The sequence below is a fragment of the Oncorhynchus clarkii genome, chromosome 26 (genome assembly GCF_045791955.1).
Source record: "Oncorhynchus clarkii lewisi isolate Uvic-CL-2024 chromosome 26, UVic_Ocla_1.0, whole genome shotgun sequence".
Taxonomy (NCBI): domain Eukaryota; kingdom Metazoa; phylum Chordata; class Actinopteri; order Salmoniformes; family Salmonidae; genus Oncorhynchus; species Oncorhynchus clarkii.
Window position 1 is genome coordinate 42,377,230 of NC_092172.1, and position 27,440 is coordinate 42,404,669.

Sequence of the window (27,440 nt, forward strand, 5' to 3'; positions counted from 1 at the left end):
GTCTATACACCTCACCCCTTATTCCCTGTCTATACATCTCACCCCTTATTCCCTGTCTATACACCTCACCCCTTATTCCCTGTCTATACATCTCACCCCTTATTCCCTGTCTATACACCTCAACCCTTATTCCCTGTCTATACACCTCACCCCTTATTCCCTGTCTATACACCTCACCCCTTATTCCCTGTCTATACACCTCACCCCTTATTCCCTGTCTATACACCTCACCCCTTATTCCCTGTCTATACACCTCACCCCTTATTCCCTGTCTATACATCTCACCCCTTATTCCCTGTCTATACACCTCAACCCTTATTCCCTGTCTATACACCTCAACCCTTATTCCCTGTCTATACACCTCACCCCTTATTCCCTGTCTATACACCTCACCCCTTATTCCCTGTCTATACACCTCACCCCTTATTCCCTGTCTATACACCTCACCCCTTATTCCCTGTCTATACACCTCACCCCTTATTCCCTGTCTATACACCTCACCCCTTATTCCCTGTCTATACACCTCACCCCTTATTCCCTGTCTATACACCTCACCCCTTATTCCCTGTCTATACATCTCACCCCTTATTCCCTGTCTATACACCTCAACCCTTATTCCCTGTCTATACACCTCACCCCTTATTCCCTGTCTATACACCTCACCCCTTATTCCCTGTCTATACATCTCACCCCTTATTCCCTGTCTATACACCTCACCCCTTATTCCCTGTCTATACACCTCACCCCTTATTCCCTGTCTATACACCTCACCCCTTATTCCCTGTCTATACACCTCACCCCTTATTCCCTGTCTATACACCTCACCCCTTATTCCCTGTCTATACATCTCACCCCTTATTCCCTGTCTATACACCTCAACCCTTATTCCCTGTCTATACACCTCACCCCTTATTCCCTGTCTATACACCTCACCCCTTATTCCCTGTCTATACACCTCACCCCTTATTCCCTGTCTATACATCTCACCCCTTATTCCCTGTCTATACACCTCAACCCTTATTCCCTGTCTATACACCTCACCCCTTATTCCCTGTCTATACACCTCACCCCTTATTCCCTGTCTATACATCTCACCCCTTATTCCCTGTCTATACACCTCAACCCTTATTCCCTGTCTATACACCTCACCCCTTATTCCCTGTCTATACACCTCACCCCTTATTCCCTGTCTATACACCTCACCCCTTATTCCCTGTCTATACATCTCACCCCTTATTCCCTGTCTATACACCTCAACCCTTATTCCCTGTCTATACACCTCACCCCTTATTCCCTGTCTATACACCTCACCCCTTATTCCCTGTCTATACACCTCACCCCTTATTCCCTGTCTATACATCTCACCCCTTATTCCCTGTCTATACACCTCAACCCTTATTCCCTGTCTATACACCTCACCCCTTATTCCCTGTCTATACACCTCACCCCTTATTCCCTGTCTATACACCTCACCCCTTATTCCCTGTCTATACACCTCACCCCTTATTCCCTGTCTATACACCTCACCCCTTATTCCCTGTCTATACACCTCACCCCTTATTCCCTGTCTCTACGTCTCCCTCCAGATATATTGAGATTGAGCTGGTGTGTGTGTGTCTCATATCTGTCTCTACGTCTCCCTCCAGATATATTGTCATTGAGCTGGTGTGTGTGTGTGTCTCATATCTGTCCCTGTCCGTCCCCAGGTCCCTCGCCACTGGATGTCAGAGGACAGTAAACACGTGTTGATCCAGATCTTATGGGACAACCTCAAGCTGCACCGGGATCTCATCCAGCCGTTCTACATCCTGTGGAACACACAGAGTAGGTTACAGTCTACAGCAGGTCCTGAAGCCGTCTCAGTGAAATGCATTAAGTCACAGTCTACAGCAGGTCCTGAAGCCGTCTCAGTGAAATGCATTAAGTCACAGTCTACAGCAGGTCCTGAAACCGTCTCAGTGAAATGCATTAAGTCACAGTCTACAGCAGGTCCTGAAACCGTCTCAGTGAAATGCATTAAGTCACAGTCTACAGCAGGTCCTGAAACCGTCTCAGTGAAATGCATTAAGTCACAGTCTACAGCAGGTCCTGAAACCGTCTCAGTGAAATGCATTAAGTCACAGTCTACAGCAGGTCCTGAAACCGTCTCAGTGAAATGCATTAAGTCACAGTCTACAGCAGGTCCTGAAGCCGTCTCAGTGAAATGCATTAAGTCACAGTCTACAGCAGGCCCTGAAACCGTCTCAGTGAAATGCATTAAGTCAGTCTACATCAGGGTCTGAAACCGTCTCAGTGAAATGCATTAAGTCACAGTCTACAGCAGGTCCTGAAACCATCTCAGTGAAATGCATTAAGTCACAGTCTACAGCAGGTCCTGAAACCGTCTCAGTGAAATGCATTAAGTCACAGTCTACAGCAGGTCCTGAAACCGTCTCAGTGAAATGCATTAAGTCACAGTCTACAGCAGGTCCTGAAACCATCTCAGCACCTTGTTTTATCAAGGAACAGATAAAGCCAAGTCTATATTTTACTGTGGTTTTAAGAAGAGCATATCTGTATGAATTGTGGATGTCTTGTAGCCTAACTTTGTAGCCTAGCTTTGTAGCCTAGCTTTGTAGCCTAGCTTTGTAGCCTAACTTTGTAGCCTAACTTTGTAGCCTAGCTTTGTAGCCTGGCTTTGTAGCCTAGCTTTGTAGCCTAGCTTTGTAGCCTAACTTTGTAGCCTAACTTTGTAGCCTAACTTTGGCAGATGGAAGAGCTCTGAACCATGGGCAGCTATGTGTCAGCCATGTTGGATCTCTGTGTACTGAAAACCTGTTTTCGTTTTCTCTGTCCTCGGTTACTGTCCTCGGTTACTAATGTCTGGGAGCTAACAGGGGTCTGTTGTTCTCTCTGTTCTCTGTGTTTCAGGGCTTAATTGTGCTCTGTTGTTAGACAGTGAGTGTTCTCTTTAGGACTCGGCAGCCGAGTCTCTCTCCTTTGTCTCTCTCTGTGTCCTGTCTGCTCTTCTCTGCTTTGCAGCACCCTGTTTGTTCTCCTTGTCGTCGTTTTGGGGGAAAAACCTGTTTTCGTTTTCTTTGTCCTCGGTTTCTTTATGTGGTTGAAAATGCATCGCTTGTATTGCTGTTTTCCTCTTGGCTGACAGTCTTGGGAATTCTGTGGGCTGTCTTTGATCGACTTGTCTAAATGATGTTGTTTCTAGAGTGATTCGTTTTCTTCAGTTCTTCCAACATTTTAATGTGTGTCTTCGTCTAGTTGGATCTCAAATACACTCCTGTATTATCTACTCCTGTATTTGAGAATGGGTTAGCATCTGTGTTTTACTGTGTGTGTGTGTGTGATCGGTCTTGCATACCTACGTGTGTGTGTGTATACGTGGACACGTTTGGTATATATGAAGTGTGTATTAGTGTAGCCTACATATCCATCTTTCTGACCCCTGACCCCTGCCTCCAGGTGTGGGCTACCCGTTGTGTCGTCCTGTGAGCGAGGCGGAGCGTCCGTTTGGGGAGGAGCTACTCCACAGCGTGGTCAAGAGCATCCAGAGGAACGACGTCTCTCGACCAATGGGACAGCTCCTACAGCTGCTGGGGCAGAGCCTGGGGGTCAAGAGGCAAAGGTCAGGGGTTACACATTGATGACACCATTGTCCATGGGGCATGTTCAGGAGGATGTAACGCTACTGAAACATTCAGATAGAAATGTTTCATGTAGAACTTAATTGTCTGCCAGGATAAAGAATCATCAGCTCTATTCGTCCTATTTCTATCTCTCTGCAACATTCAGAGCGCATCACTAAATGCCACTCGGCCATCGCTCATCCATATATTTATATGTACAGTTGAAGAGGGAAGTTTACATACACTTAGGTTGGAGTCAATAAAACTCGTTTTTCAACCACTCCACAAATTTCTTGTTAACTTCTTGATCCTACTTGAGACGCAGATGTCTCAACTAGGCACCTGGAAATGCAAATGCGCTACGCTAAATGCTAAATGTACTCGTTAAAACTCAAACGTTCATCAAAATACACATGCAGGGTATAGAATTAAAGCTACACTCGTTGTGAATCTAGCCAACAAGTCAGATTTTTAAAATGCAGAAGAAATGGAATCCAGTTAGTTGGATGTACCAACAAAAAACTCCCCGGATAATGACGACAATGGCGACATCGTGTGGAATCTGTAGGAATTGCATGCAGGTCCATAATTAATTTTGTGCCCTTTTAACAATCCATGAAAGTGACGCATGGATATTATTTTTAGCTTTCAGTGAGCAGTTTTTCTTGCGCTTTTCGATCAAACACACTATCTGTTATAGTCACAGCCGTGATTTAACCAGTTTTAGAAACTTCAGAGTGTTTTCTATCCACACATACTAATCATATGCATATACTATATTCCTGGCATGAGTAGCAGGACGCTGAAAAGTTGCGCGATTTTTAACAGAATGTTCGAAAAAGGAGGGGGTTGGCTTAACAGGTTTTAACAAACTATAGTTTTGGCAAGTCTGTTAGGACATCTACTTTGTGCATGACACAAGTAATTTTTCCAATAATTGTTTACAGACAGATTATTTCACTGTATCACCATTCCAGTGGGTCAGAAGTTTACATACACTAAGTTGACTGTGCCTTTAAACAGCTTGGAAAGTATAGCCAAAATATAGTCAAGAAAATTATGTCATGGCTTTAGAAGCTTCTGATAGGCTAATTGACATCATTTGAGTCAATTGGAGGTGTACCTGTGGATGTATTTCAAGGCCTACCTTCAAACTCAGTGCCTCTTTGCTTGACATCATGGGAAAATCAAAAGAAATCAGCCAAGACCTCAACAAAAATTCTAGACCTCCACAAGTCTGGTTCATCTTTGGGAGCAATTTCTAAACGCCTGAATGTACCACGTTCATCTGTACAAATAATAGTACGCAAGTATAAACACCATGGGACCACGCAGCAGTCATACCGCTCAGGAAGGAGATGCGTTCTGTCTCCTAGAGATGAACGTGCTTTAGTGCAAAAAGTGCAAATCAATCCCAGAACAACAGCAAAGGACCTTGTGAAGATGCTGGAGGAAACGGGTACAAAAGTATTGATATCCACAATCAAACGAGTCCATAACCTGAAAGGCCGCTCAGCAAGGAAGAAGCCACTGCTCCAAAACCACCATAAAAAATAGCCAGACTACGGTTTGCAACTGCACATGGGGACAAAGATCGTACATTTTGGGAAAATGTCCTCTGGTCTGATGAAACAAAAATAGAACTGTTTGGCCATAATGACCATCGTTATGTTTGGAGGAAAAAGGGGGTGGCTTGCAAGCCGAAGAACACCATCCCAACCGTGAAGCACGGGGGTGGCAGCATAATGTTGTGGGGGTGCTTTGTTGCAGGAGGGACTGGTGCACTTCACAAAATAGATGGCATCATGAGGTAGGGAAATTATGTGGATATACTGAAGCAACATCTCAAGACATCAGTCAGGAAGTTAAAGCTTGGTCGCAAATGGGTCTTCCAAATGGACAATGACCCAAAGCATACCTCCAAAGTTGTGACAAAATGGCTTAAGGACAACAATGTCAAGATATTGGAGTGGACAAACAGTTCTTTGTGGGCAGAACTGAAAAAGCATGTGCGAGCAAGGAGGCCTACAAACCTGACTCAGTTACACCAGCTCTGTCAGGAGGAATGGGCCAAAATTCACCCAACTTATTGTGGGAAGCTTGTGGAAGGCTACCTGAAACGTTTGACCCAAGTTAAACAATTTAAAGGCAATGCTACCAAATACTAATTGAGTGTATGTAAACTTCTGACCCACTGGGGAATGTGATGAAAGAAATAAAAGCTGAAATAAATCATTATTATCACTATTATTCTGACATTTCACATTCTTAAAATAAAGTGGTGATCCTAACTGACCTAAAACAGGGAATTTTTTTACTAGGATTAAATGTCAGGAATTGTGTAAAAACTGAGTTTAAATGTATTTGGCTAAGGTGTATGGAAACGTCCGACTTCAACTGTACAAATTCTCATTCACCCCTTTTAGATGAATGTGTATTAGGTAGTTGTTGGGAAACTGATTTTACTGCACTGTCGGGAACTAGAAGCACAAGCATTTCACTACACTCAATAACATCTGCTAACCATGTGTATGTGACCAATAACATCTGCTAACCATGTGTATGTGACCAATAACATCTGCTAACCATGTGTATGTGACCAATAACATGTGATTTTGATTTGAGTCCGTTGGTGTAAATATAGCAAGGTTGGGAAAAAGGTTACGGTCAACATTAAGTATCATTAGCCCCTTTGATGTCAAAGACAGACAGACGTTCATGCTATCTACTGTAAGTAGTCTGCTAAATGTCCTCTGTAACATCTAACGTCCCTGTGCCCTTCCCTGTGCAGGAGTCTGTACAGAGACATCCTCTTCCTGTGTCTGGTGGCTCTGGGAAAGGACAACATTGACATTGGTAAGTCTGGGTTCATTGGGCTAGTAGTTTCAGAAGTACTGTAGTGTACTCGCAGCCAACTACTCTTCAGGTGCAACAAGGCACAAAAACGTCATCTAGAAGTCAACCCAGAAACGTCATCTAGAAGTCAACTCATACACGTCCTCTAGAAGTCAACCCATACACGTCATCTAGAAGTCAACCCATACACGTCATCTAGAAGTCAACCCATACACGTCCTCTAGAAGTCAACCCATACACGTCCTCTAGAAGTCAACCCATACACGTCCTCTAGAAGTCAACCCATACACGTCCTCTAGAAGTCAACCCATACACGTCATCTAGAAGTCAACCCATACACGTCATCTAGAAGTCAACCCATACACGTCCTCTAGAAGTCAACCCATACACGTCCTCTAGAAGTCAACCCATACACGTCCTCTAGAAGTCAACCCATACACGTCCTCTAGATAGAAGTCAACCCATACACGTCCTCTAGAAGTCAACCCATACACGTCATCTAGAAGTCAACCCATACACGTCATCTAGAAGTCAACCCGTACACGTCATCTAGAAGTCAACCCGTACACGTCCTCTAGAAGTCAACCCATACACGTTATCTAGAAGTCAACCCGTACACGTCCTCTAGAAGTCAACCCGTACACGTCATCTAGAAGTCAACCCGTACACGTCCTCTAGAAATCAACCCGTACACGTCCTCTAGAAGTCAACCCATACACGTTGTCTAGAAGTCAACCCGTACACGTCCTCTAGAAGTCAACCCATACACGTCGTCTAGAAGTCAACCCGTACACGTCCTCTAGAAGTCAACCCGTACACGTCCTCTTGAAGTCAACCCGTACACGTCCTCTAGAAGTCAACCCATACACGTCCTCTAGAAGTCAACCCATACACGTCATCTAGAAGTCAACCCGTACACGTCCTCTAGAAGTCAACCCGTACACGTCCTCTAGAAGTCAACCCATACACGTCCTCTTGAAGTCAACCCATACACGTCCTCTAGAAGTCAACCCATACACGTCCTCTAGAAGTCAACCCATACACGTCCTCTAGAAGTCAACCCATACACGTCATCTAGAAGTCAACCCATACACGTCCTCTAGAAGTCAACCCTTACACGTCCTCTAGAAGTCAACCCATACACGTCCTCTAGAAGTCAACCCAGAAACGTCATCTAGAAGTCAACCCAGAAACGTCATCTAGAAGTCAACCCATACACGTCATCTAGAAGTCAACCCATACACGTCCTCTAGAAGTCAACCCATACACGTCCTCTAGAAGTCAACCCATACACATCCTCTAGAAGTCAACCCATACACGTCCTCTAGAAGTCAACCCATACACGTCCTCTAGAAGTCAACCCATACACGTCCTCTAGAAGTCAACCCATACACGTCCTCTAGAAGTCAACCCATACACGTCCTCTAGAAGTCAACCCATACACGTCCTCTAGAAGTCAACCCATACACGTCCTCTAGAAGTCAACCCATACACGTCCTCTAGAAGTCAACCCATACACGTCCTCTAGAAGTCAACCCATACACGTCCTCTAGAAGTCAACCCATACACGTCCTCTAGAAGTCAACCCATACACGTCCTCGAAGTCAACCCATACACATCCTCTAGAAGTCAACCCGTACACGTCCTCTAGATAGAAGTCAACCCGTACACGTCCTCTAGATAGAAGTCAACCCGTACACGTCCTCTAGATAGAAGTCAACCCGTACACGTCCTCTAGATAGAAGTCAACCCGTACACGTCCTCTAGAAGTCAACCCATACACGTCCTCTAGAAGTCAACCCATACACGTCCTCTAGAAGTCAACCCATACACGTCATCTAGAAGTCAACCCATACACGTCCTCTAGAAGTCAACCCCTACACGTCCTCTAGAAGTCAACCCATACACGTCCTCTAGAAGTCAACCCATACACGTCCTCTAGAAGTCAACCCATACACGTCCTCTAGAAGTCAACCCATACACGTCCTCTAGAAGTCAACCCATACACGTCCTCTAGAAGTCAACCCATACACGTCCTCTAGAAGTCAACCCATACACGTCCTCTAGAAGTCAACCCATACACGTCATCTAGAAGTCAACCCATACACGTCCTCTAGAAGTCAACCCATACACGTCCTCTAGAAGTCAACCCATACACGTCCTCTAGAAGTCAACCCATACACGTCCTCTAGAAGTCAACCCATACACGTCCTCTAGAAGTCAACCCGTACACGTCCTCTAGAAGTCAACCCATACACTGTTGAATTCTCCTGCAGTGGACTGCGGAGTTGTCCTCCAGAAGGTCTTCAGTTTAAATGCCATTGAAATCGGTGTTGAACATCGATGTGGTGTAACTCGTCTCACTCTTTCTCCTCCCTCCAGATGCTTTTGACCGCGAATACAAGATGGCGTACGACCACCTCAGCCCCAACCTGGTGAAGCTGACGCACAACTGCGACCGTCCGCCCAGCGCTGGGGTCATGGAGTGTCGCAAGACCTTCGGAGAGCCCTACCTCTAACCCCTGACCCCTTTACCCCTGACGTTTCACCTCCGTCACTCGGCCAGTCACCTCCTCCACCCGGCCAGCCAGTCCCCTCCGTCACTCGGCCAGTCACCTCCTCCACCCGGCCAGTCACCTCCTCCACCCGGCCAGTCACCTCCATCACTCGGCCAGTCACCTCCTCCACCCGGCCAGCCAGTCACCTCCGTCACTCGGCCAGTCACCTCCTCCACCCGGCCAGCCAGTCACCTCCGTCACTCGGCCAGTCACCTCCTCCACCCGGCCAGCCAGTCACCTCCGTCACTCGGCCAGTCACCTCCTCCACCCGGCCAGCCAGTCACCTCCTCCACCCGGCCAGCCAGTCACCTCCGTCACTCGGCATAGCACAGCCGTGGGTAGCCCACGTGAAGAGATATTTTGTGTCCATGAAAAGCGCATGTATAAAAATCCATGTATTACAACGTTGGCTCTCCCGAAGAGGACTGGGGAGCTTTAAAGACGAGCTCAGGAATCCCTTTTAGAAAGACGTACAGAATGCGTGACGATGAGCTTGTTGACACTGCAATGTTTTGGGGTCATGTCCGTCACCTGTGAGAGATGTGACGGGGCTGACCAGAGACTAACGGAGCTGACCGACCAGGGGGTTATTATGTAGTCTGACCAGTCTCACAAAAGGGATGTTGTTGTTTTTATTTAAATCCCATCTCATCACCTGGTCGTTAGAGGTTCTGGACGTACCCCTCTGGATGGATGGAGATCATACTCAGTAACGTAACAACGGTTTCACACACAATGACGTCTTCTATTTCGGGGTACTTATGTTTTAAGAAATCTTGTACAAATTGTTACATAAAATACAAAATGTACTTTATATACGACAGTAGTAGTAGGGACCTTTTATAAAAAAATTAAAAACATTTGTATTATATAGTCATATATAGAGACTAATATTAGCAATATTTTACTTAACTTGAATTCTATTTATACAAAGTAAGACTTTTATTTATTTTAGTCTGTTTATTTGTTTAGCTGGATGTACTGGCTTCGTGTCAGGGTGAAACATCTATTCCTCTCCTCCTGTGGTTGATGGATGTACTGGCTTCGTGTCAGGGTGAAACATCTATTCCTCTCCTCCTGTGGTTGATGGATGTACTGGCTTCGTGTCAGGGTGAAACATCTATTCCTCTCCTCCTGTGGTTGATGGATGTACTGGCTTCGTATCAGGCTGAAACATCTATTCCTCTCCTCCTGTGGTTGATGGATGTACTGGCTTCGTGTCAGGGTGAAACATCTATTCCTCTCCTCCTGTGGTTGATGGATGTACTGGCTTCGTGTCAGGGTGAAACATCTATTCCTCTCCTCCTGTGGTTGATGGATGTACTGGCTTCGTGTCAGGGTGAAACATCTATTCCTCTCCTCCTGTGGTTGATGGATGTACTGGCTTCATGTCAGGGTGGAACATCTATTCCTCTCCTCCTGTGGTTGATGGATGTACTGGCTTCGTGTCAGGGTGAAACATCTATTCCTCTCCTCCTGTGGTTGATGGATGTACTGGCTTCGTGTCAGAGTGAAACATCTATTCCTCTCCTGTGGTTGATGGATGTACTGGCTTCGTGTCAGAGTGAAACATCTATTCCTCTCCTGTGGTTGATGGATGTACTGGCTTCGTGTCAGGGTGAAACATCTATTCCTCTCCTCCTGTGGTTGATGGATGTACTGGCTTCGTGTCAGGGTGAAACATCTATTCCTCTCCTCCTGTGGTTGATGGATGTACTGGCTTCGTGTCAGGGTGAAACATCTATTCCTCTCCTCCTGTGGTTGATGGATGTACTGGCTTCGTGTCAGGGTGAAACATCTATTCCTCTCCTCCTGTGGTTGATGGATGTACTGGCTTCGTGTCAGGGTGGAACATCTATTCCTCTCCTCCTGTGGTTGATGGAAGTACTGGCTTCGTATCAGGGTGAAACATCTATTCCTCTCCTCCTGTGGTTGATGGATGTATTGGCTTCGTGTCAGGGTGGAACATCTATCCCTCTCCTCCTGTGGTTGATGGATGTACTGGCTTCGTGTCAGGGTGAAACATCTATTCCTCTCCTCCTGTGGTTGATGGATGTACTGGCTTCATGTCAGGGTGAAACATCTATTCCTCTCCTCCTGTGGTTGATGGATGTACTGGCTTCGTGTCAGGGTGAAACATCTATTCCTCTCCTCCTGCGGTTGATGGATGTACTGTCTTCGTGTCAGGGTGAAACATCTATTCCTCTCCTCCTGCGGTTGATGGATGTACTGGCTTCGTGTCAGGGTGAAACATCTATTCCTCTCCTCCTGTGGTTGATGGATGTACTGGCTTTGTGTCAGGGTGAAACATCTATTCCTCTCCTCCTGTGGTTGATGGATGTACTGGCTTCGTGTCAGGCTGAAACATCTATTCCTCTCCTCCTGTGGTTGATGGATGTACTGGCTTCGTGTCAGGGTGAAACATCTATTCCTCTCCTCCTGTGGTTGATGGATGTACTGGCTTCGTGTCAGGGTGAAACATCTATTCCTCTCCTCCTGTGGTTGATGGATGTACTGGCTTCGTGTCAGGGTGAAACATCTATTCCTCTCCTCCTGTGGTTGATGGATGTACTGGCTTCGTGTCAGGCTGAAACATCTATTCCTCTCCTCCTGTGGTTGATGGATGTACTGGCTTCGTATCAGGGTGGAACATCTATTCCTCTCCTCCTGTGGTTGATGGATGTACTGGCTTCGTGTCAGGGTGAAACATCTATTCCTCTCCTCCTGTGGTTGATGGATGTACTGGCTTCGTGTCAGGGTGAAACATCTATTCCTCTCCTCCTGTGGTTGATGGATGTACTGGCTTCGTGTCAGGCTGAAACATCTATTCCTCTCCTGTGGTTGATGGATGTACTGGCTTCGTGTCAGGGTGAAACATCTATTCCTCTCCTCCTGTGGTTGATGGATGTACTGGCTTCGTGTCAGGGTGAAACATCTATTCCTCTCCTCCTGTGGTTGATGGATGTACTGGCTTCATGTCAGGGTGAAACATCTATTCCTCTCCTCCTGTGGTTGATGGATGTACTGGCTTCGTGTCAGGGTGAAACATCTATTCCTCTCCTCCTGTGGTTGATGGATGTACTGGCTTCATATCAGGGTGGAACATCTATTCCTCTCCTCCTGTGGTTGATGGATGTACTGGCTTCGTGTCAGGGTGAAACATCTATTCCTCTCCTCCTGTGGTTGATGGATGTACTGGCTTCATATCAGGGTGGAACATCTATTCCTCTCCTCCTGTGGTTGATGGATGTACTGGCTTCGTGTCAGGGTGAAACATCCATCCCTCTCCTCCTGCGGTTGATGGCTGTTAGAATGTTCTAGTTGTATTTACAGTGAGTAGTGTAACTGTATCTGCTACTGTATCACACTGATGTCCATCTTAAACTGAACTAAGCTGCTTTGAAGTATTGTATCAGTGAGGGCATTCAAAGATTCACTCAAAACAACTAAAGTCGCTTTAAAACTGCCAAAATGTTGCGTTTAAATACTTCATTTCCGACGCACTTTACAACAGATGTTGTTGTTGACAAGACGTAAAGCCTGAGTACGGATTGATTCGTTTGGTCAACAAAATATAAGTATCTATTACAGAAATACCCATACCGAGTCGAATACTTTGACGTTTACAAAACGGATTGACCACTGTTTCTGTTTTTAAAGTAAATGTGCAACTGTAAAACAGACTTTGACATCGTTGGCACAACGTGCTGCATGAATCGGCTCCTCAGATATCAGTATTAATATCATTAAATTTGAAGTACCTTTTAAAGTACCTTCAAGTTAAAGTTGGAGTAACTTTTAAAGTACCTTCAAGTTAAAGTTGGAGTAACTTTTAAAGTACCTTCCAGTTAAAGTTGGAGTAACTTTTAAAGTACCTTCCAGTTAAAGTTGGAGTAACTTTTAAAGTACCTTCAAGTTAAAGTTGGAGTAACTTTTAAAGTACCTTCAAGTTAAAGTTGAAGTACCTTTGAGGACCTCTGTGTACTGTTAAGAACATGTAGTTACCCCTTTGATATATGGAGGGAATATTGCTTACACGACAGTAGGTTCCGTGTTTCGTGTCCTTTCATATTCACCTGTACGTGTGGGCCTCCCTTCAGGTGTTATAAACTGTGAATAGTGGGTTATGACAGGGAATTTACAAGGAACGTATGTATGGGGTTGTTCAATAGTTTTGAGGTAACTGTCTGTTCCCCTTCAAAAACCTTTTATTTTATTTTAATTTATGTGTTTTTAGAACCAAAAAATAATCATCCAAAACAGTACGATGGTACAGTGTGTGTACTGAACAAAAATATAAACGCAACATGTGAAGTGTTGGTCCCATGTTTTCATGAGCTGAAATAAAATATCCCAGAAATGTTCCACACGCACAAAAAAGCTTATTTCTCTCAAATAATATTTTGCGCATAAATTTGTTTGCATCCAAATTTGTTTATCCTTTGCCAAGATAATCCAAATCAAGAAGCTGATTAAACAGCATGTTCATTACACAAGTGCACCTTGTGCTGGGGACAATTAACGGCCACTCTAAAATGCGCAGTTTTGTCACACAACAGAATGCCACAGATGTCTCAAGTTTTGAGGGAGCGTGCAATTTGCATGCTGACTGCAGGAATGTCCAACAGAGCTGTTTCCAGAGAATTGAATGTTCATTTCTCTACCGTAAGCCGCCTCCAACGTTATTTCAGAGAATTTAGATTCTTCAGTACATCAAACTGGCCTCACACCCGCAGACCACATGTAACCACGCCAGCCCAGAACCTCCACATCCGGCTTCTTCACCTGCGGGATCGTCTGAAGGAAGAGGAGAGGGGTGCTGAGGAGTATTTCTGTCTGTAATTTTTTTTAAACTTTTGTGGGGAAAAAATAATTCTGATTGGCTGAACCTGGCTCCCCAGTGGGTGGACTTGGCTTCCAAGTGGGTGGGCCTGGCTCCCCAGTGGGTGGACTTGGCTTCCAAGTGGGTGGGCCTGGCTCCCCAGTGGGTGGACTTGGCTTCCAAGTGGGTGGGCCTATGCCCTCCCAGGCCCCACCATGACTTTATTTTAATTGACTGATTCCCTTCTATACACTGTAACTCAGTAAAGTCTTTGAAAGTGTTGCATGTTGCGTTTTATATTTTAGGTCAGTCTAGTTCTGTTAGGAGATATAAGTCTAGAGTTGGGGGTTCAGTAAGAATGATTCATACCATTGATGTGTAGGTGATTTGGGGTTCATTCCATTTCAATTCCAGTCAATTCTCTTCAATGCTTTTCAATTTGGAATTTGGTTTACTTTCGAAATTGACCCATTTGAAATGGAATGGAGCCCCTCCAGTCACAAGATGTATTTCCCAAACCGGAAGCCAGTTCTGTTCTGGTTTCTAACCCACGTTAAGGACGTCAGGCCCGACACAAGTTGTGTTTCTTCCATACAAGGTACTATAGGAGTAACACCCTACGTTTGGGTTCGTTGTTCAGCAGCACAAATGAATGTTCAGTTGGCACATCACATGCAGTCAAACCCTTTTTTTGGGGGGGGGGTGAAAATAAGTGGTTGAAGTATCAGGACCTCTGTACAGTGGCTATGATGACACAGCTGTTTATCCCCTGGCCTGTTATACTGATGATACCAAGTATCAGGACCTCGGTACAGTGGCTATGATGACACAGCTGTTTATCCCCTGGCCTGTTATACTGATGATACCAAGTATCAGGACCTCGGTACAGTGGCTATGATGACACAGCTGTTTATCCCCTGGCCTGTTATACTGATGATACCAAGTATCAAGACCTCGGTACAGTGGCTATGATGACACAGCTGTTTATACCAGGCCTGTTATACTGATGATACCAAGTATCAGGACCTCGGTACAGTGGCTATGATGACACAGCTGTTTATACCAGGCCTGTTATACTGATGAAACCAGGTATCAGGACCTCGGTACAGTGGCTGTGATGACACAGCTGTTTATACCAGGCCTGTTATACTGATGATACCAAGTATCAGCCTTTGGCGATGTATTGTCTTCAGTTAATTTTACATCATGTCTGGTGATTTTATGTGCGGGGGGGGGGGGGGGTGTGCACCTGAACATAGATTATAATGCTTTCAGTTGTCTTGAGTGGACAACGACCGTTGAGTCCACTTGACCAGGTAAACACTTGAAAATCCTCCCAGGTTTAAAGTCCGCAGCAACATCTCTCTCGCCAGGGAAAATACTTCCAACTCAGCATGAAAAGTACCTTTATGACGTGATAATGTCCCCCCCTCCCCCTCTTTTAACAGATACATTAAACGCCTCTCCTGGCCGACTGCAATATAGACGGAAACGTCACCAGTCCGTCTTACCTAACGTGAGGCACGCCGGTGACCTCCAATTACAATGTAACAACAGACTGATGTCATTGGCTAGAAGAGGACCTTTTGTCAAAGAAGGGTCCAATGAGAGCTGGCCACTTCAATGATTTGACAGCTGAGAGCACCGATCGCAGAATAGCGCTACTATGCAAACATGAAACGGACGTTGCTATTTTGAAAAGCTAAAGATTGTTACCAACAACCACAACTAAGTGCTTAAGAGAGACCTGGACTGTCCCCCCCCCCCCCCCCAAAAAAAAAATATCACTCATGATATCAGCAGTGTGAACAGCTTTTAAATCGTTTAGTTGTCAATCTCTGCAGATGAAGGGCTCTAATTCAATCCGCGAGGCGGAAGTGTTCCTGATTGAGCAAAGACTGCATTGACGGTAAACGCAAAGGATCTTTACATTCCCATCACAGAATCCGCTTCAGCTGTACAGACTGAATAGAGCTCTAGAAGGTTTTTAGTCGTTCTAGAAGGAAAATGTACAAACAAAAAAATGTTTCATTGTATTTAGGGTCAATGTATAATATTTGATCTGCTCTTTGTATAGAGAAGACATTTTGTAAAAAATGTTCCTTGTGTTGTTTTACAGCTCTGTGCGACGGGTCTGTGGATCTGATGATGAGATTAATCATGTACTGTTGGACTGGATCTTTTTAGAGTTGTCTCAGACTGGAAATAAAATCACGTATACCGTGGCCAATCGTGTGTGTTTCTACATGGGGATTTAGTCACTTATACCGTGGCCAATCGTGTGTGTTTCTACACTGGGATTAAATCACTTATACCGTGGCCAATCGTGTGTGTTTCTACGCTGGGATTAAATAACGTATACCGTGGCCAATCGTGTGTGTTTCTACACTGGGATTAAATCACTTATACCGTGGCCAATCGTGTGTGTTTCTACGCTGGGATTAAATCACGTATACCGTGGCCAATCGTGTGTGTTTCTACACTGGGATTAAATCACTTATACCGTGGCCAATCGTGTGTGTCTTTTACACTGGGATTAAATCACGTATACCGTGGCCAATCGTGTGTGTTTCTACACTGGGATTAAATCACTTATACCGTGGCCAATCGTGTGTGTTTCTACACTGGGATTAAATCACGTATACCGTGGCCAATCGTGTGTGTTTCTACACTGGGATTAAATCACGTATACCGTGGCCAATCGTGTGTGTTTTTACACTGGGATTAAATCACGTATACCGTGGCCAATCGTGTGTGTTTCTACACTGGGATTAAATCACGTATACCGTGGCCAATCGTGTGTGTTTCTACACTGGGATTAAATCACGTATACCGTGGCCAATCGTGTGTGTTTCTACACTGGGATTAAATCACGTATACCGTGGCCAATCGTGTGTGTTTCTACACTGGGATTAAATCACGTATACCGTGGCCAATCGTGTGTGTTTCTACACTGGGATTAAATCACGTATACCGTGGCCAATCGTGTGTGTTTCTACACTGGGGATTAAATCACGTATACCGTGGCCAATCGTGTGTGTTTCTACACTGGGATTAAATCACTTATCCCGTGGCCAATCGTGTGTGTTTCTACACTGGGATTAAATCACGTATACCGTGGCCAATCGTGTGTGTTTCTACACTGGGATTAAATCACTTATACCGTGGCCAATCGTGTGTGTTTCTACACTGGGATTAAATCACGTATACCGTGGCCAATCGTGTGTGTTTCTACACTGGGATTAAATCACGTATACCGTGGCCAATCGTGTGTGTTTCTACACTGGGATTAAATCACGTATACCGTGGCCAATCGTGTGTGTTTCTACACTGGGATTAAATCACGTATACCGTGGCCAATCGTGTGTGTTTCTACACTGGGATTAAATCACGTATACCGTGGCCAATCGTGTGTGTTTCTACACTGGGATTTATGCTTAAACCGACGTCCACAGCCTTGACGGCGAACGCCATCTTTGTGAACGCCGGCGAAAATGACGTTTGAGAGACATACTGTCAACAACACACTATGTTGTATATATTTTTCTGATAAATACACCTTTTGATTGAATCCTGGCTTGAATTTCAAATGACCTCCGAACATTTGTTTTCACACAACATAATGAATTAACCAATCAACACTACACCTTGCATTGAATATTATTTTTTTTAAAAGGATTTAATTGCAGCATGGATTGTAAGTACAACATATGGATAGTTTACTATACATCAATACATTCTCTTTGCATCCATCTGACCCACACAAGTGTATTGCATACATACATACGTAACACATGACACACTACAATGCTGACAGTCAATGACATAATGGTACCATATGGGGGTCGTGTAACTGATCTACACCATTCCTGGGTATTCTAGACACTGAATCATTCACACGAAGAACTCAAAAGCTGCTGTACCTCTCTGCACCTGATAAACCGGGGTTTTTGTTTTTTAAACTCTAAAAGAAATTACTGTATTGACATTTATACACGGATGAACACTAAAATGGATGTGTGTTTGTGTGGCTGGATAACGTCTACGATTACTGAGTCTCTCTTCAGGATTGTTGTGGACAGAGAACCTCTACTGCTGCACGTCAGTTCTGGTGAAGGAGACCAGCCATAGTCCAACCATGAAGGTGTCCACTGATTCAACAACACCTGGCTCAACATAGACAACACCATCCCCTCTGTGAACAGTAACACTAGGGAACCTCTAACCCCCCTGTACCGTGAATGTTAGTGACCGACAACGATACAGTTTTGGCGGTTATTATTTAAATGACTTCCTGACACGCCTCTTTTTTTTCTCCCCTCCCTCCTCATTGTAGTATGATGTACTACAGTACCCATAATGCTCTGTACAGTACAACATATTCAGTTTCATCTTAGTTTAAAAACATTTTTTTTAAAGAAGACGTTCCTGAAGCTAACATAATGGTTGGGTGGACTGGGTTCCAAGTGGGTGGGCCTGGCTCCCCAGTGGATGGGCCTGGCTCCCCAGTGGGTGGGCCTGGCTCCCCAGTGGGTGGGCCTGGCTCCCCAGTGGGTGGACTGGGTTCTAAGTGGGTGGGCCTGGCTCCCCAGTGGGTGGACTGGGTTCCAAGTGGGTGGGCCTGGCTCCCCAGTGGGTGGACTGGGTTCCAAGTGGGTGGGCCTGGCTCCCCAGTGGGTGGACTGGGTTCCAAGTGGGTGTGTCTGACCTCTGACCTCAGATGGAGACGGGGCAGATAATAATACGGTCTTCCAGCATCACGCTGAGCACCAGAAACACGAAGTAAAGCATGAACATGGTGAGGCCCAGAACGCGGCTCATCTTCCACCGACACGCCGCGATGCTGACGATGACGAAGAGGAGCATGACGAAGAGGAGCACGATGGCACAGAACAGACCGTTGGAGTTCACCGCCACCGGTACGCCGCCTTGCATCGCCGAGAAGATCAACCATGGGACAGGCAGGCTGCAGTAATGTTAGGGGGGGGGGGACAGACAGACAGACAGACAGAGAGAGGAGGGGTGGAGGCAGAGGGATGTAGAGAGGGAGAGACAGAGAGGAAGGGTGGAGGCAGAGGGAGAGACAGAGAGAGGAAGGGTGGAGGCAGAGGGAGAGACAGGGAGAGGAAGAGTGGAGGCAGAGGGAGAGACAGAGAGAGGAAGGGTGGAGGCAGAGGGATGTAGAGAGGGAGAGACAGAGAGAGGAAGGGTAGAGGCAGAGGGATGTAGAGAGGGAGAGACAGAGAGAGGGGAAGGGTGGAGGCAGAGGGATGTAGAGAGGGAGAGAGGAAGGGTAGAGGCAGAGGGATGTAGAGAGGGAGAGACAGAGAGAGAGGAAGGGTAGAGGCAGAGGGATGTAGAGAGGGAGAGAGGAAGGGTGGAGGCAGAGGGATGTAGAGAGGGAGAGACAGAGAGAGAGGAAGGGTAGAGGCAGAGGGATGTAGAGAGGGAGAGAGGAAGGGTAGAGGCAGAGGGATGTAGAGAGGAAGAGACGGAGAGAGTGGAGGCATAGAGGGGGAGAGATATCACTATGGGGCTTTAGCTAACCCCATAGTGATATCTCTGTAGTTACAGTGGTCTATACTAACCTCATAGTGATATCTCTGTAGTTATAGTGGTCTATACTTACCCTATAGTGATATCTCTGTAGTTATAGTGGTCTATACTAACCCCATAGTGATATCTCTGTAGTTATAGTGGTCTATACTAACCCCATAGTGATATCTCTGTAGTTGCAGTGGTCTATACTAACCCCATAGTGATATCTCTGTAGTTACAGTGGTCTATACTAACCCCATAGTGATATCGAAGATGTTGGATCCCACTGAGCTGGACACAGCCATGTCTCCCAGTCCTTTCCGGGCCACGATGACACTAGTGATGAGGTCAGGGATGGAGGTGCCCGCTGCCAGGATGGTCAGGCCCATGATCTCCTCTGAGATGCCTATGGTCTCACCCACCTAGGGAGACAACAGTCAGCCAGTCAACCAATCAGTCTCATCCACCTAGGGAGACAACAGTCAGTCAACCAATCAGTCAGTTTCACCCACCTAGGGAGACAACAGTCAGTCAGTCAACCAATCAGTCTCACCTACCTAGGGAGACAACAGTCAGTCAGTCAACCAATCAGTCTCACCCACCTAGGGAGCCAACAGTCAGTCAGTCAACCAATCAGTCTCATCCACCTAGGGAGACAACAGTCAGTCAGTCAACCAATCAGTCTCACCCACCTAGGGAGCCAACAGTCAGTCAGTCAACCAATCAGTCTCACCCACCTAGGGAGACAACAGTCAGTCACTCAACCAATCAGTCTCACCCACCTAGGGAGACAACAGTCAGTCAACCAATCAGTCTCACCCACCTAGGGAGACAACAGTCAGTCAACCAATCAGTGTCCCCACCTAGGGAGACAACAGTCAGTCAACCAATCAGTGTCCCCACCTAGGGAGACAACAGTCAGTCAACCAATCAGTGTCCCCACCTAGGGAGACAACAGTCAGTCAACCAATCAGTGTCCCCACCTAGGGAGACAACAGTCAGTCAACCAATCAGTGTCCCCACCTAGGGAGACAACAGTCAGTCAACCAATCAGTGTCCACACCTAGGGAGACAACAGTCAGTCACCCAATCAGTGTCCCCACCTAGGGCACTAGTAATCAGTCGATACATATATCAAAATGCAATTTTGACAAATACGTAGCACATCCGTTATTCATCCTGTGTAGACGGAGGCCAGGATTCAACCAGATCAGCGTTAACCCACAATTACCCACGATAACCCACAATAACCCACAATAACCCACGATAACACACGATAACCCACGATAACACACGATAACCCACAATAACCCACAATTACCCACGATAACCTACAATAACCCACGATAACACACGGTAACCCACAATTACCCACGATCACACACGATAACCCACAATTACACACAATAACCCACAATTACCCACGATCACACACGATAACCCACAATTACACACGATAACCCACAATAACACACAATGACCGACAATAACACACGATAACCCACAATTACCCACGATCACACACGATAACCCACAATTACACACGATGACCGACAATAACCCACGATTACACACGATAACCCACAATAACCGTAGCTCATCATTGCTTTTGTTTATAGTGGGTGGGGTCAGAAGTGTTACTGCGTTGGAGTTGTCAAAACCCCAAGAGGCTCCCGACGTTATCCCTATCATTATCTCTATCAGTATCCCTATCATTATCCCCATCGGTATCCCTATCTTTAGACCTATCATTATCCTTATCATTAGACCTATCATTATCCTTATCCTTAGACCTATTGTTAGACCCTATCGTTAGCTCTATTGTTATATCATTATCCCTATCGTTATCCTTATCGGTATCCCTATCATTAGACCTATCATTATCCCTATCATTAGACCTTTCATTGTCCCTATCGTTAGACCCATCATTAGCCCTATCGTTAGACCCTATCGTTAGACCCTATCGTTAGACCCTATTGTTAGACCCTATTGTTGGCCCTATCGTTAGCCCCCATCGTTAGCCCCCATCGTTAGCCCCATCGTTAGACCGATCGTTAGACCCATCGTTAGCCCTATCGTTAGCCCTATCGTTAGACCCTATCGTTAGCCCTATCGTTAGACCCTATCGTTAGACCTTATCGTTAGACTCTATCATTAGCCTTATCGTTAGACCCTATCGTTAGACCCTATCGTTAGACCCTATCGTTAGACCCTATCGTTAGCCCTATCGTTAGACCCTATCGGTAGACTGACCGTTAGACCCATCGTTAGACCCATCGTTAGACCCATCGTTCGTTAGACCCTATCGTTAGACACATCGTTAGACCCTATCGTTAGACCTATCGTTAGACCCATCGTTAGACCCATTGTTCGTTAGACCCTATCGTTAGACACATCGTTAGACCCTATCGTTAGACCCATCGTTAGACCCTATCGTTAGACCCTATCGTTAGACCCTATCGTTAGACCCTATCGTTAGCCCCATCGTTAGACCCTATCATTAGACCCTATCGTTAGACCCTATCGTTAGACACATCGTTAGACACATCGTTAGACCCTATCGTTAGACCCTATCGTTAGACCCCATCGTTAGACCCTATCGTTAGACCCCATCGTTAGACCCTATCGTTAGACCCCATCGTTAGACCCCATCGTTAGACCCTATCGTTAGACCCTATCGTTAGACCCTATCGTTAGACCCATTGTTCGTTAGACCCTATCGTTAGACCCATCGTTAGACCCTATCGTTAGACCCATCGTTCGTTAGACCTTTCGTTCGTTAGACCCATCGTTAGACCCCATCGTTAGACCCCATCGTTAGACCCCATCGTTAGACCCTATCGTTAGACCCCATCGTTAGACCCTATCGTTAGACCCTATCGTTAGACCCATTGTTCGTTAGACCCTATCGTTAGACCCATCGTTAGACCCTATCGTTAGACCCATTGTTCGTTAGACCCTATCGTTAGACCCTATCGTTAGACCCATCGTTCGTTAGACCTTTCGTTCGTTAGACCCATCGTTAGCAGCTGTGTTAAACTCAAACACTAAAATGTGTGATGTTATTTTTATTTTATTAACTTTGAACCTTTATTTAACTAGGCAATCAGTTAAGTATACATTCCTATTTACAATGACGGCCTACCGGGGAACAGTGGTTTAACGACAGTTTTTTTTTACCTTGTCAGCTTGGGGATTCGATCTAGCAACCTTTCAGTTACTAGTCCACCCTCTAACCACTAGACTACCTGCTGGTTACTGGTCCAACCCTCTAACCACTAGACTACCTGCTGGATACTGGTCCAACACTCTAACCACTAGGCTACCTGCTGGTTACTGGCCCAACACTCTAACCACTAGGCTACCTGCTGGTTACTAGTCCAACACTCTAACCACTAGGCTACCTGCTGGTTACTGGCCCAACACTCTAACCACTAGGCTACCTGCTGGTTACTGGCCCAACACTCTAACCACTAGACTACCTGCTGGTTACTGGTCCACCCTCTAACCACTAGGCTACCTGCTGGTTACTGGTCCAACCCTCTAACCACTAGGCTACCTGCTGGTTACTGGTCCAACCCTCTAACCACTAGGCTACCTGCTGGTTACTGGGCCAACCCTCTAACCACTAGGCTACCTGCTGGTTACTGGTCCAACCCTCTAACCACTAGGCTACCTGCTGGTTACTGGTCCAACCCTCTAACCACTAGACTACCTGCTGGATACTGGTCCAACCCTCTAACCACTAGACTACCTGCTGGTTACTGGTCCACCCTCTAACCACTAGGCTACCTGCTGGTTACTGGTCCAACCCTCTAACCACTAGGCTACCTGCTGGTTACTGGTCCAACCCTCTAACCACTAGGCTACCTGCTGGTTACTGGGCCAACCCTCTAACCACTAGGCTACCTGCTGGTTACTGGTCCAACCCTCTAACCACTAGACTACCTGCTGGATACTGGTCCAACCCTCTAACCACTAGGCTACCTGCTGGTTACTGGTTCACCCTCTAACCACTAGACTACCTGCTGGTTACTAGTCCAACACTCTAACCACTAGGCTACCTGCTGGTTACTAGTCCAACACTCTAACCACTAGACTACCTGCTGGATACTGGTCCAACCCTCTAACCACTAGGCTACCTGCTGGTTACTGGTTCACCCTCTAACCACTAGGCTACCTGCTGGTTACTGGTTCACCCTCTAACCACTAGGTTACCTGCTGGTTACTGGTCCACCCTCTAACCACTAGGCTACCTGCTGGATACTGGTCCAACCCTCTAACCACTAGACTACCTGCTGGTTACTGGTCCACCCTCTAACCACTAGGCTACCTGCTGGTTACTGGTCCAACCCTCTAACCACTAGGCTACCTGCTGGTTACTGGTCCAACCCTCTAACCACTAGGCTACCTGCTGGTTACTGGGCCAACCCTCTAACCACTAGGCTACCTGCTGGTTACTGGTCCAACCCTCTAACCACTAGGCTACCTGCTGGTTACTGGTCCAACCCTCTAACCACTAGACTACCTGCTGGATACTGGTCCAACCCTCTAACCACTAGGCTACCTGCTGGTTACTGGTTCACCCTCTAACCACTAGGTTACCTGCTGGTTACTGGTCCACCCTCTAACCACTAGGCTACCTGCTGGTTACTGGTTCACCTTCTAACCACTAGGTTACCTGCTGGTTACTGGTCCAACACTCTAACCACTAGACTACCTGCTGGTTACTGGGCCAACCCTCTAACCACTAGGCTACCTGCTGGTTACTGGTCCAACCCTCTAACCACTAGACTACCTGCTGGTTACTGGTCCACCCTCTAACCACTAGGCTACCTGCTGGTTACTGGTCCACCCTCTAACCACTAGGTTACCTGCTGGTTACTGGTTCACCCTCTAACCACTAGGCTACCTGCTGGTTACTGGTCCACCCTCTAACCACTAGGCTACCTGCTGGTTACTGGTCCACCCTCTAACCACTAGGTTACCTGCTGGTTACTGGTCCAACCCTCTAACCACTAGGCTACCTGCTGGTTACTGGTTCACCCTCTAACCACTAGGCTACCTGCTGGTTACTGGTCCACCCTCTAACCACTAGGATACCTGCTGGTTACTGGTTCACCCTCTAACCACTAGGCTACCTGCTGGTTACTGGTCCAACCCTCTAACCACTAGGCTACCTGCTGGTTACTGGTCCAACCCTCTAACCACTAGACTACCTGCTGGTTACTAGTCCAACCCTCTAACCACTAGACTACCTGCTGGTTACTGGTTCACCCTCTAACCACTAGACTACCTGCTGGTTACTGGTCCACCCTCTAACCACTAGGTTACCTGCCGTAATCTACACCTTCATTAGGCTGATCTACATCCTTGCTATTTTGTTTAATGATTTTCAATTTCGGTGTCATTATCTCTATATAGCCTGCCCTACACCTTCTCATTCTGAACTTCTAATATGGGGGTGATATAAGGATGGGTGTGGTTTCGTGACCATGGCAACAAGAGCAACAGCTCACTGATTTGACAGCTCCTACGTAGTTACACCTCCTAAATCGCCTAAACAAAAACAATCATAAGCTACAGGTCTGTCTGTTACCTCGGGTTTGTCTGTTACCTCGGGTTTGTCTGTTACCTCGGGTCTGTCTGTTACCTCGGGTCTGTTACCTCGGGTCTGTCTGTTACCTCGGGTCTGTCTGTTACCTCGGGTCTGTCTGTTACCTCGGGTCTGTCTGTTACCTCGGGCTTGTCTGTTACCTCGGGTCTGTTTGTTACCTCGGGTTTGTCTGTTACCTCGGGTCTGTCTGTTACCTCGGTCTGTTACCTCGGGTCTGTCTGTTACCTCGGGTCTGTCTGTTACCTCGGGTTTGTCTGTTACCTCGGGTCTGTCTGTTACCTCGGGTTTGTCTGTTACCTAAAGGTTTGTCTGTTACCTCGGGTTTGTCTGTTACCTAAAGGTTTGTCTGTTACCTCGGGTTTGTCTGTTACCTCGGGTCTGTCTGTTACCTAAAGGTTTGTCTGTTACCTCGGGTTTGTCTGTTACCTCGGGTTTGTCTGTTACCTCGGGCTTGTCTGTTACCTCGGGTCTGTCTGTTACCTCGGGTTTGTCTGTTACCTCGGGCTTGTTTGTTACCTCGGGTTTGTCTGTTACCTAAAGGTTTGTCTGTTACCTCGGGTTTGTCTGTTACCTAAAGGTTTGTCTGTTACCTCGGGTTTGTCTGTTACCTCGGGTCTGTCTGTTACCTAAAGGTTTGTCTGTTACCTCGGGTTTGTCTGTTACCTCGGGTTTGTCTGTTACCTCGGGCTTGTCTGTTACCTCGGGTTTGTCTGTTACCTCGGGTTTGTCTGTTACCTCGGGTTTGTCTGTTACCTCGGGTTTGTCTGTTACCTCGGGTTTGTCTGTTACCTCGGGTCTGTCTGTTACCTCGGGTCTGTCTGTTACCTCGGGTTTGTCTGTTACCTCGGGTTTGTCTGTTACCTCGGGTTTGTCTGTTACCTCGGGTTTGTCTGTTACCTCGGGTCTGTCTGTTACCTCGGGTTTGTTTGTTACCTCGGGTCTGTCTGTTACCTCGGGTCTGAGTCAAATAAGCACTGGACTAATAGTTTCTAAACAAGATGGAAGTCATGTGATCTAAAAACCCAACCAGAGTGATACCTGATGTGCCCACCAGACCATTAGATAGGAGAACACAGCGATCCACGTGATGGAACCAATAAACGTCATGGCAAAGTATTTTCTGGAAGCCTGAGGAAGAACTCACAGGAAGCTCATATCAGCATGACATTAGAAAGATATTTTGTGTTCTACATTTTGGCCACTTTGCAGGACACAAACACAGTACACAAAATGGCGTGAATGTAAAGACAGAGATGATAAAGACAGAGATGGTAAAGACAGAGATGATAAAGACAGAGATGGTAAAGACAGAGATGATAAAGACAGAGATGGTAAAGACAGAGATGATAAAGACAGAGATGATAAAGACAGAGATGGTAAAGACAGAGATGGTAAAGACAGAGATGATAAAGACAGAGATGATAAGATGTTAAAGACAGAGATGATAAAGACAGAGATGATAAAGACAGAGATGGTAAAGACAGAGATGATAAAGACAGAGATGGTAAAGACAGAGATGGTAAAGACAGAGATGGTAAAGACAGATGATAAAGACAGAGATGGTAAAGACAGAGATGGTAAAGACAGAGATGATAAAGACAGAGATGATAAAGACAGTGATGATAAGATGTTAAAGACAGAGATGATAAAGACAGAGATGTTAAAGACAGAGATGATAAAAACAGAGATGATAAAGACAGAGATGGTAAAGACAGAATGATAAAGACAGAGATGATAAAGACAGAGATGATAAAGACAGAGATGATAAAGACAGAGATGTAGGTGATATTTACCGGGTTGCGTACGTCGGGCACAGTGAGCCACAGAGGGAACACTATCGGAAGGAGAAAAAGATATGTGGCCTGTTTACGTCTGGTGTCTGGCCATTCTAACGACAGAGGTTCCTCGTTCTCTTCACCCTCTTCTTCATCTTTATTTTCCTCATCGTCCTCTTCGTCTTCATCATCCTCGTCTTCCTCATCCTCGCTCTCTTCTTCACTCTCGTCCCCCTCACCGCTGTCTGAGCCGTCGGACCCCCCTGCGCCCGCTGGCCCCTGGTCCTAGTGAAGAGAGAGGGAGAGAGGGTGAGAGAGAAGGGTCGTAGGGGTAGAGTAGTGTTATGAATGAACTCTCTCCCATCTCTCTGCACTCTCTCTCCTCTCTCCACTCTCTCTCCACTCTCTCTCTCCTCTCGGTCTCCTCTCCCCTCTCTGTGTCTCTGACGGATCTGGTTTCTTCTCTCCCTCTCCTCCCTCCACTCTCCTCTCTCTCCCCTCTCTCCTCTCTCCTGTCTGAGTCTCTGACGGGTCTGGTTTCTCCTATCTCCCCTCTCTCCTCTCGGTCTCCTCTCGGTCTCCTCTCCCCTCTCTGTGTCTCTGACGGATCTGGTTTCTTCTCTCCCTCTCCTCTATCTCCTCTCTCTCCTCTCT

General features: G+C 46.3%; 2 protein-coding genes and 1 long non-coding RNA gene across 3 annotated transcripts in view; 2 read left to right on the forward strand and 1 right to left on the reverse strand.

Annotated features, from left to right (window-relative positions):
* The window catches only part of LOC139384475 (C-myc promoter-binding protein-like), a 133,697-nt gene extending 123,999 nt beyond the window's left edge, over positions 1-9,698 (forward strand). Inside the window, exons 33-37 of the mRNA XM_071129260.1 lie at positions 1,707-1,824; positions 2,911-2,937; positions 3,457-3,619; positions 6,412-6,476; positions 8,859-9,698. Of these exons, the coding sequence (XP_070985361.1) occupies positions 1,707-1,824; positions 2,911-2,937; positions 3,457-3,619; positions 6,412-6,476; positions 8,859-8,995 (510 nt within the window). The 3' untranslated portion in view covers positions 8,996-9,698. The remainder of the gene's footprint in view (positions 1-1,706; positions 1,825-2,910; positions 2,938-3,456; positions 3,620-6,411; positions 6,477-8,858) is intronic.
* A 51-nt stretch (positions 9,699-9,749) lies between these two features.
* LOC139384322 (uncharacterized) lies at positions 9,750-16,086 on the forward strand. The gene is made up of 2 exons (XR_011628837.1): positions 9,750-9,789; positions 15,976-16,086. It is a non-coding gene; the product is annotated as an uncharacterized lncRNA (long non-coding RNA).
* Positions 16,087-18,045: 1,959 nt separating this feature from the next.
* Positions 18,046-27,440, reverse strand: part of LOC139384319 (sodium/potassium/calcium exchanger 1-like) — a 36,758-nt gene continuing 27,363 nt past the window's right edge. Inside the window, exons 7-10 of the mRNA XM_071129000.1 lie at positions 26,805-27,071; positions 26,050-26,139; positions 19,650-19,816; positions 18,046-18,822 (exon numbers count right to left, since the gene is read on the reverse strand). Of these exons, the coding sequence (XP_070985101.1) occupies positions 18,573-18,822; positions 19,650-19,816; positions 26,050-26,139; positions 26,805-27,071 (774 nt within the window). The 3' untranslated portion in view covers positions 18,046-18,572. The remainder of the gene's footprint in view (positions 18,823-19,649; positions 19,817-26,049; positions 26,140-26,804; positions 27,072-27,440) is intronic.